The sequence below is a fragment of the Tripterygium wilfordii genome, chromosome 2, assembly GCF_013401445.1.
Source record: "Tripterygium wilfordii isolate XIE 37 chromosome 2, ASM1340144v1, whole genome shotgun sequence".
NCBI lineage: Eukaryota > Viridiplantae > Streptophyta > Magnoliopsida > Celastrales > Celastraceae > Tripterygium > Tripterygium wilfordii.
Genome location: NC_052233.1, coordinates 7,251,165 through 7,259,468, shown reverse-complemented (window position 1 = coordinate 7,259,468; position 8,304 = coordinate 7,251,165). Strand labels below are relative to the sequence as shown.

Genomic DNA, 8,304 nt, shown 5'->3' with positions numbered 1-8,304 from the left:
GATTTGACATCTAAAACATTTGAATATTCAAAACCATATTGGACATAATTCTTTGGGTATTAGAGTCTTCTTTCGAAAGCCTTAAAAATCATCTCAATCGCAGCATAAACGAGTGAGTTATGACTATCTAAACACACTAACGTCAAAAACACATGTGCAAACTTTGAGTCTCGATTTGACCCCTAAAATGTTTGAATATCTAAATATGAATTAGATACAACTCTCTGATTCTTTGAGTCTTCTTCGGAAAGCCACAAAAATCGTCTCAATCGAAGCTCAAACGCATGAGTTATGACTGTCTGAACACACTGATGTAAAAAAACATAGCTCCGAAACTTGGACTCTCGATTTTACATTTAAAATGTTTGAATCTCCAAAAATGTATTAGTAACAATTCTATGAGTTTTTGAATCTTTTTTTGAATTCTTCAAAAATGTATTGGACACAATTCTATAAGTTTTTGAGTCTTCTTTTAAATGCCATAAAAACCATCATGATCGAAGCTCAAACATGTGAGTTCTAACTGTCCAATCACTTTGACGTCAGAAAAATATTTAATTGTTAAAGATTAGTAGTACGATCAATAAAAAATATATTTTAAATAATCTGTCAGGAATAAATCTTACCCACTTATGAATTTTATGGGTTTAAAAAAATTAGAATGAACTTATTGAAATAATTTTTTTTTGATTTGAGTGACTTATTGCTAATCGACTGTTAAAAAAAATACTTTATATACTACTCATATTTCAATTTTGTCCCCTATAAAAAATATTGTTTCCAATTTAAATACTCTCTCCATATTCTCATGGGTCATATTTTACCCATATTTTCAATTTTCATGGGCCAATTTATCGGCTCATGCATACAAAATATTACAAGTTATGCCTCATGCACTTTACAACTCTACACTTTTAATGGATTAGATTGTGCAATGAATTCGACGCATAATCATGAGAAATTATATCACACTTTCTGAATTATCTCAAGATTATTACACTAAAAAAATCAAAGAACTATTATCTAATTAATAGAGTGATTAGTTTTAATTCTTCCTGTTTTTACAACAACTACAGAACGAGTGCTTTTCAATTATGAATCATATTAAAACAACACTTTCGCACCAAATATTCTTCTATAAATATTCCTACAAAAATTATGGGACCGTTGCCCCATAATCCTGGCAAGTTTTTTTTTTATCCCTTTTATCTAAAACCCTAACTCTATCCCTGCCCAAGCCAGCATATTGCCAAAGATTTTCAGAAACAATAACGGACTTGGGAACGCGGGACTATCGCGACCCATCGAGCAATGTCGTGAACCAGATGGTTAGCTCATTTATGGACAAACCCACTTCAACAATGTGGTCGGCCTCCATAGCCATAGGTGCTGGACCCTTCACATGCATGTGTCTGTATCATATATTATATGGCCACACCGGGACATATGAAAACAGTCGCCACTAATTCATAAGAATCGACCCTTCACGCTTGTGATGTATCCACTTGGTCATGTTGTCCACTTGCTTCCACTATCTGTCCATTTTCTTGGTTCCCATCAATGATACGTACTAGCCAAAGCTAAGGTTGGTCACGTTAAAGCGACAATATTCTTTCACTTTTCCAGGTAAAATCACAAATCACAACAAGTTCTTATAAATACAACACCGTGTGTTTCGTGAGACCATTTTAGATTTAACCTATCTGGGTGGGGATGGGCCATGCAAAGACGGTGGCTGCACCTTGCTTGATCTGTGGTGGGACTCCCCCTGCTTTTGAGCCATGCCTGTGCCCTGTGCTGGCAGATATATAAACAATTTTAGTCTGAATTTGAAGCTCAAGAAAAGATTTTTTTATAACTACAAAAGTTGAATAAAACAGCCAAATCGATCCACTTTTGACTCTTTGAACGATCTTTTGTTCTTTTCATGGATGGTCCTGATTTGATAAGGTTTGGCCAGACTGGGTTTCTTCTTCTTTCTTTTGTTTTTTTTTAATGAAAGAAATCCAATTTTGGGCTCAACCTTCATAAAAGGGTCAAGGCGGCTCATGAGTCGTGAGCTCAGCTGGAGTGATAGCTTAGCCATCTTGATGTATCAAGAAATGGCGGCAAATCCAACGGCTGAAAATAGAAGTTGGGCCACAGAGGGCTTGGCTTATCTTCTCTGACTTGACTCTGCTACGAGAGGTGTAAAAAGGCGGGGCCAGTCCGCCATTAATGCAATTCTTCCCACCTTCCTCCGTCCACTTTTCTAAAACTCTCTCTCTTTCTTGCTTTCTGCCACTTAAGTATTGATCAAAAGCAGTGCTCACAGCTGGCCAATTCTCTCTTTCTATTGCAACAAAAGCTAGTCTCTAATCTCTCTTTCCGTGCTCTACAGCTCCATTCTTTCCCTGCGATTGGAGTTTTAGGTTAACAAAAGAACAGGTGGGTTTTTGATTCTTTGTAGTTTCATTTATGGGTCTGAGCTTTTCTTCTACTCTTTTCTTACGCTTTTCGAAGAAGTGTTTTCTAGCTTGAGATTAAGCGATCTTTTGAGGATTATCAACTTTTTTTATCGAAAAAGTTATTGCTTTCTCAGTTAGATCTGTTTTTGTTCCTTAAATACTGTTCATGGTAACGTTTTGTCGAGCTGAGGATTGATTGCTGTGATCTCTAGGTAAAGAATCCGAAAGAGGGTGTCTCATATGGTGGGATCCTGTCTCATGGGGATTTGCTTGAGCTCTCGAATTAAAGCTGAGAGCCCATTTAACACAGGTATTGTTCTTTTCTGCGTGCTTTTAACAACCAGGTGTCGATGAAGCTTGGTTGTTTCAACTTAAATCGACAAACCTCATACCATCGTCCAGTCCTTTTCTTTTATTTGTGTTTTGTGGGGAAGGGGGCTGTTGGAACCATGGCAGAGAGTTATCCTTGCTCTGTCTTGTTGGTCTGTTTTCTGGGAGGTTTTTTTGTGGGTTTGATTTGCTCTTTGCAAGATCAGCGCGTACCCTTTGTGACTTCTTTCTATCGTGAAAGATTGAAAACTACTACAAATTTGATTTTTCACTTTCCTATTTTTCTTCACAACCAAACATGCAGTAGAGAAATAGTATTTGCTTTTGATTCTCAAGTCTATTGCTCCAAATTGAGATCGTGATGTAGTTTATGCACCTTTAAGCTACTTATTTTCCTGAAGAGGAATATTGTAGCTTGCGAAGCAAATACTAAATAATGTCATATTGTAGTTTGTAACTAGAGAGGTATGCTTTGAACTCGAGAATTCTCTTATTTTTTTCTAAATTACCGGCCGAAATCTACTCATAAAGAGATTTCTATATTTATCGCGGCAGGGACGAGTTCGAAGTATGTTAGCACAGAAGGAAATGATCTGAGCAGTGTGAGTAGCAAGGTCTCATCAGGTTCGATTTCACGAAGTGAGGGTGAGATTTTGCAGTCCCCTAATGTGACAAGCTTTAGTCTTTCCGATCTCAAAATGGCCACCAGGAATTTCCGTCCTGATAGTGTATTAGGAGAAGGTGGATTTGGTTCTGTTTTTAAGGGATGGATTGATGAGAACTCATTTACTGCTGCCAAGCCTGGGACTGGCGTGGTTATCGCTGTGAAAAAGCTTAACCAAGAAGGTTTGCAAGGTCACCGGGAGTGGTTGGTGAGTCCGTTTCCCCCACTTTGTCTCTCGTAGTGATCTTATGCTGATTAGAAACAAAACCTCTATATAATTACTTTTAATTGCTTACTGCCATTTTCTAGGAATTTACTTGTTCATATCACATGCTTGTTGAGAAAACTTGTCAGGATGTCTGTTGATTATGTCAGGCCTTTGTGGATTCCTCAAATTCCGTGAATTTAAAAAAGAAATTACTGAGGTGATCTGGTTCCCTTCACTAATGAATCTCGATTGCTACAGGCAGAAGTGAATTTTTTGGGGCAGCTTTCTCATCCACATCTTGTGAAACTGATTGGATACTGCTTAGAAGATGAACACCGTATTCTGGTCTATGAATTCATGCCGCGAGGCAGCTTGGAGAATCATTTGTTTCGCCGTGAGTACTCTCTCTTCAATTTATTAGAGACCATTGATGAACGATGATTTTTAATAATGCTTTTTTTTTAACTGTGGGTTCAAAATGTTATGGTGACAGGAGGATCTTATTTCCAACCCCTTTCTTGGTGCCTCCGAATGAAGGTTGCGCTTGGTGCAGCAAAGGGGCTTGCCTTTCTTCATAGTGCTGAAATAAAAGTGATATATCGGGACTTCAAGACTTCCAATATCCTTCTAGACTCGGTATGTGCCTCGTGTGCGTTATTTTAGTACCCTTAGGTATCACTTTATTTCACATGTTCATAATTTTCTTAATTGCATTTGTTCTTACGTGAAACTTTTTCCAATTTTATCATCTCAGAGCTACAACGCAAAACTTTCTGATTTTGGACTGGCAAAGGATGGACCATCAGGTGACAAAAGTCATGTGTCTACCAGGATCATGGGAACCTATGGATATGCAGCCCCCGAATATCTAGCCACAGGTAATGTTGATCTAACATTGTATTTGTATGTAAATGTCTTTACTCTGTCTCTCCCTGGTCTGGCTCTTTTTTGTCTCCTGCTTGAGTTTGGTGTTTCTGTCCTTGATTCCTCTATGTTAGTGCTCATATTCTCGTCTCAAATGTATTATTCTTGATGCATTTATTACTCAAGTAAAACATTCACATTTCCAATGACTGCAGGTCATTTGACCGCCAAAAGTGATGTCTATAGTTTTGGGGTTGTTCTGCTAGAGATGTTATCAGGCAGGAGGGCAATTGACAAAAATCGGCCTTCTGGAGAGCACAATCTAGTTGAATGGGCGAAACCCTACCTTGCAAACAAACGCAAGGTCTTGCGTCTGATAGATAACCGACTTGAAGGTCAGTATTTGTTAGATGTGGCATATAAGGTGGCTACCCTTGCATCGCGATGCATTTCCATCGAATCCAAATTTAGGCCTCGCATGGATGAGGTTGTGACAACATTGGAACAACTCCAGGATTCAAAGGAAACTGTAAATCCTCAGCAAAGAGTGTTGAGGCCCCGTAGAAGAAGTGCTGATGATGCTAGAACTGGAAGGACCACTACTGCCTACCCTAGGCCTTCTGCTTCTATTTATGCTTGAAACTGGATGTCTGGAACCAGAGGACTTGACTTGAGCTGTTTTATTTTCCATTGAAGGAAGATGCTGTTGGTACTGCAGCATTCGCAGGCTCTTGGGCATTTGCCTGCATTTGTTGTATAATTGTACAGTTCTAGTTCAGCTAATGACTTGGACAGTCCTGTCGACACAAAATCTAAGACAACATGTGTGCCTGAGCATTTCGTGCAATGTTGTTCACTTCTCGAGCCCCTACGTTGTGTGTAACATTTGAAACAGCTTGCAGACTGGATGTGAGCGCCTAGAAATGACCTTAGTTGGCTCTGCTTTTGGTTTCTGCTATGGGCGTTGTATGACAACAATAAGAATAATCTATCAATGTTATAAGGCAGATCTATGAATTTTCCTTTACAAGTAGAAAATTTTCGAGCTGTTTACAAACAATACAAAGAAAAGTAGAAATTTTAAAAGGCAGATATATTTCTCCTAGCTTATCTCATTGCCTACCCACCAAATCACAGCTTTATACATTCCTCTACGCCGCCAACAGCAAGCTTGTCACCAGGTTCTTACCAACCAATGTGTCCGGTTTCTCCAATCTAACTTTCCAATGGATTTGCTCCTTAAGTTGACAATTTCTTTCATATCAAAAACTTTTCTCCAACTTTTATTCCCTTGCTCTGTGGACCCTAAGTCAGTCTCTCCTGTGTTTTCATCCTTCACTTCATCATTTCCACTGCCGGTTTGAGAGGTACCATCATCTTGAGATGCCTCGCAAATAATGCACCCCAATATCTCAACCACCTCACTCATTTTAGGCCGTGACTTTGGCTGCTTCATTAGACACTTGTTGGCAAGGGCTGCTAATTTTGCAGCTGATTTGATGCAATACTGTCCTTCAAGGCGGGGGTCTACAATTAGGTGGAATTTCTTTGAGTTTGACACATAAGGTCTCACCCATTCCAACAGCTTCTGCTCTCCTCGAGGCAGGTTCCTCTCCAGAGCTCGCCTTCCAGTAATGAGCTCATACAACACAACACCGAAGCTCCAAACATCACTCTTTGCAGTCAATCTGCCAGTTTGAACATATTCCGGGGCTGCATAGCCTACTGTGCCCACAACCTTTAAAAAAGATGGAAGTCAATCATCAGTGAATTATGAATCCTGCAAACCAGCAGAACAGAATGATCTGAAGTTCCAAGTCATATTCGAAGAGGTCCCATTTAAGACATTCAGTTCAATAACATACATTCATTACTTTAGATGCATTTCATTAAACTCAAAAGTGTTTCCCCAAGGTCGACTCAATATACACTATAAAGTATTCTACTGGGTTAAATGATATAATCCCTCCATCAATAATTCATTCTGACACCATATGGGAGAGATGTGGCAAAATATATCATGTTCACTTCACATAAAAAATAGTAACTTACTGTTGTTGAAACATAGCCAAGTCCTTCAGGAGGTCCGAGTCTGGCAAGCCCAAAATCTGAAAGCTTGGAATTGAAGTCCTCATCAAGCAGAATGTTTGAGGTTTTGAAATCACGAAATATTAACTGCAATGATGGGAAAAGACCAACCCTGTAAATTCTTGCTCTTATGATCACCAGGTTACTGGATGACAGAATGTTCACACAATTAACTCAGACATCATGATTTCAAGCATTAGAAGTGAAAAGTTCCATAATTTATAGTATAACACTAACACATTGGAAGCTTTAATAGAAAAGAATAAGGAGAAACAGAAAAATATAATATTCCCTATGTTTGGAAATGAGATCAAGTTTCGACAGTAAACCTGAAAATCCATTTCTTCATGGAGGTATGCCAAACCACGGGCTGCATCTTGAGCAATTTTTAATCTTGTCAGCCATGGCAGAGAATATGGCACTCGAGCCAATAGATGGTCCTCCAAACTCCTGTTATGCATAAGTTCATAGACCAAAAGACGTTGAATCCCTCTTTCATCATCTTCTGCACAATATCCCACTAACTGCACAAGATTTGGGTGCTTGACAACACCTAGAAAGTTCACTTCATTGATCCATTCCTTGTGCCCCTGAATACTAATAGGCAAAAGAGATAAATTCCCGTAAGATGACTTCAGAAGTTATAAATTGCATGCATATTGGCTTTACGGAACCTGAAGCAAATAATTTGAGAACAATTAACCCAAAAAAATTCATAAACTTCAGTAAGCAGAAGAAGGGACATGACAGATCGCTTAAGCAAGAAGAACCTTTGGTATACCAGAGGAAATTTCCACACCTAAAGGTTATTACTTATTGGCATATTGTAGCAATGTGGAACAGTAGCAAACTCAACCCTCTACTTACCAAGCAAGCAATGATTCCAAACATAGGTTTCTCTAAATTGATCAGATAAACCATCAAATAAAATGGTTCATCCAGTCAGACTACATGCGAAACTGACAGAGTACAATTACAATTAGAAATCGTTATCCATTTTCCACCCACAATTCTCACAGCTAAATGCGGATTTTAAGATTCAACAAGGCTTGTTGCCTGTAATCCAAATATGCTCAAATTTGGAGAACTTAACAATGAAACCAAAGACGATATCATTCACACGCAACAACAAACTATCTACGTTGATCGACCAACCCGTATATTCGAAGGAAAAGAAAAAGTACGTGCCTGGAAACCGTGACGATTCAACTGCTTAATGGCGACGTCCATCTTCAAGTCACGACCGCCATCGGGGACCCTAACAACGCCTCTGTACACGCAACCAAACCCTCCTCCTCCGATCAACAAAGCTCTGCTGAACCCTCGAGTAGCATATTTGAGCTCTGCGAAGGTAAACACGCGGAGGTCGTTGGCTCGTCGCTGAGTCAAGAACTCATAGAACCCAGCGCCCGAGTACGATAAATCTCTCGAGGAAGAATCAAACTCGGAACGCCTCGTCGCGTCCATGCTGCTTGAGGCGACGCTTAGCGACCTCGCCCATGACACCTTGGACATCCTCGAAACGATGCCGTCCTCGTCCTCACTCCGCTCCCCATTTGTGAAATGAAAACACTTCATCTCCCTCGTAGGAAAAAAGACAAAGAAAAAAGAGTTTGAATGTGAAGAAACGAAAGATCTCTATAGATTAGAGAGAGTCAAACTGTCAACGGGAGACGCTGGGGCTGCGGTCCTTTATTTTTATT

The 8,304-nt window shown here is 39.4% G+C and overlaps 2 protein-coding genes across 2 annotated transcripts; one reads left to right on the top strand and one right to left on the bottom strand.

The window, feature by feature from the left end:
• Positions 1-2,186: 2,186 nt before the first annotated feature.
• LOC120009017 (probable serine/threonine-protein kinase PBL10) lies at positions 2,187-5,520 on the top strand. Its single transcript, XM_038859445.1, has 7 exons — positions 2,187-2,427; positions 2,660-2,757; positions 3,333-3,649; positions 3,908-4,043; positions 4,143-4,285; positions 4,404-4,527; positions 4,729-5,520. Exons 2-7 carry the CDS (start codon positions 2,688-2,690, stop codon positions 5,151-5,153), a joined length of 1,215 nt encoding a protein of 404 aa, XP_038715373.1. The 5' UTR covers positions 2,187-2,427; positions 2,660-2,687; the 3' UTR covers positions 5,154-5,520.
• Positions 5,481-8,304, bottom strand: LOC120009009 (serine/threonine-protein kinase PCRK1-like). The gene is made up of 4 exons (XM_038859435.1): positions 7,790-8,304; positions 6,931-7,191; positions 6,566-6,688; positions 5,481-6,251 (listed from the first exon to the last, which is right to left on the bottom strand). The coding sequence occupies exons 1-4, from the start codon at positions 8,177-8,179 to the stop codon at positions 5,688-5,690; spliced, it is 1,338 nt and encodes a 445-aa protein (XP_038715363.1). The 5' UTR covers positions 8,180-8,304; the 3' UTR covers positions 5,481-5,687.

Bases quoted from the DNA above. Each gene is read 5' to 3' on its own strand.
- LOC120009009 (XM_038859435.1), bottom strand. From the start codon at position 8,179: ATGAAGTGTTTTCATTTCACAAATGGGGAGCGGAGTGAGGACGAGGAC. The intron at 6,689-6,930 runs GTTTACTGTCGA...CCATCATTGCAG, and splicing joins ATGAAGAAATGGATTTTCAG to TTAATATTTCGTGATTTCAA. The intron at 6,252-6,565 runs GTAAGTTACTAT...TCTTTTTTAAAG, and splicing joins TTGGCTATGTTTCAACAACA to GTTGTGGGCACAGTAGGCTA.
- LOC120009017 (XM_038859445.1), top strand. From the start codon at position 2,688: ATGGTGGGATCCTGTCTCATGGGGATTTGCTTGAGCTCTCGAATTAAA. The intron at 2,758-3,332 runs GTATTGTTCTTT...TTATCGCGGCAG, and splicing joins TGAGAGCCCATTTAACACAG to GGACGAGTTCGAAGTATGTT. The intron at 3,650-3,907 runs GTGAGTCCGTTT...CGATTGCTACAG, and splicing joins AAGGTCACCGGGAGTGGTTG to GCAGAAGTGAATTTTTTGGG.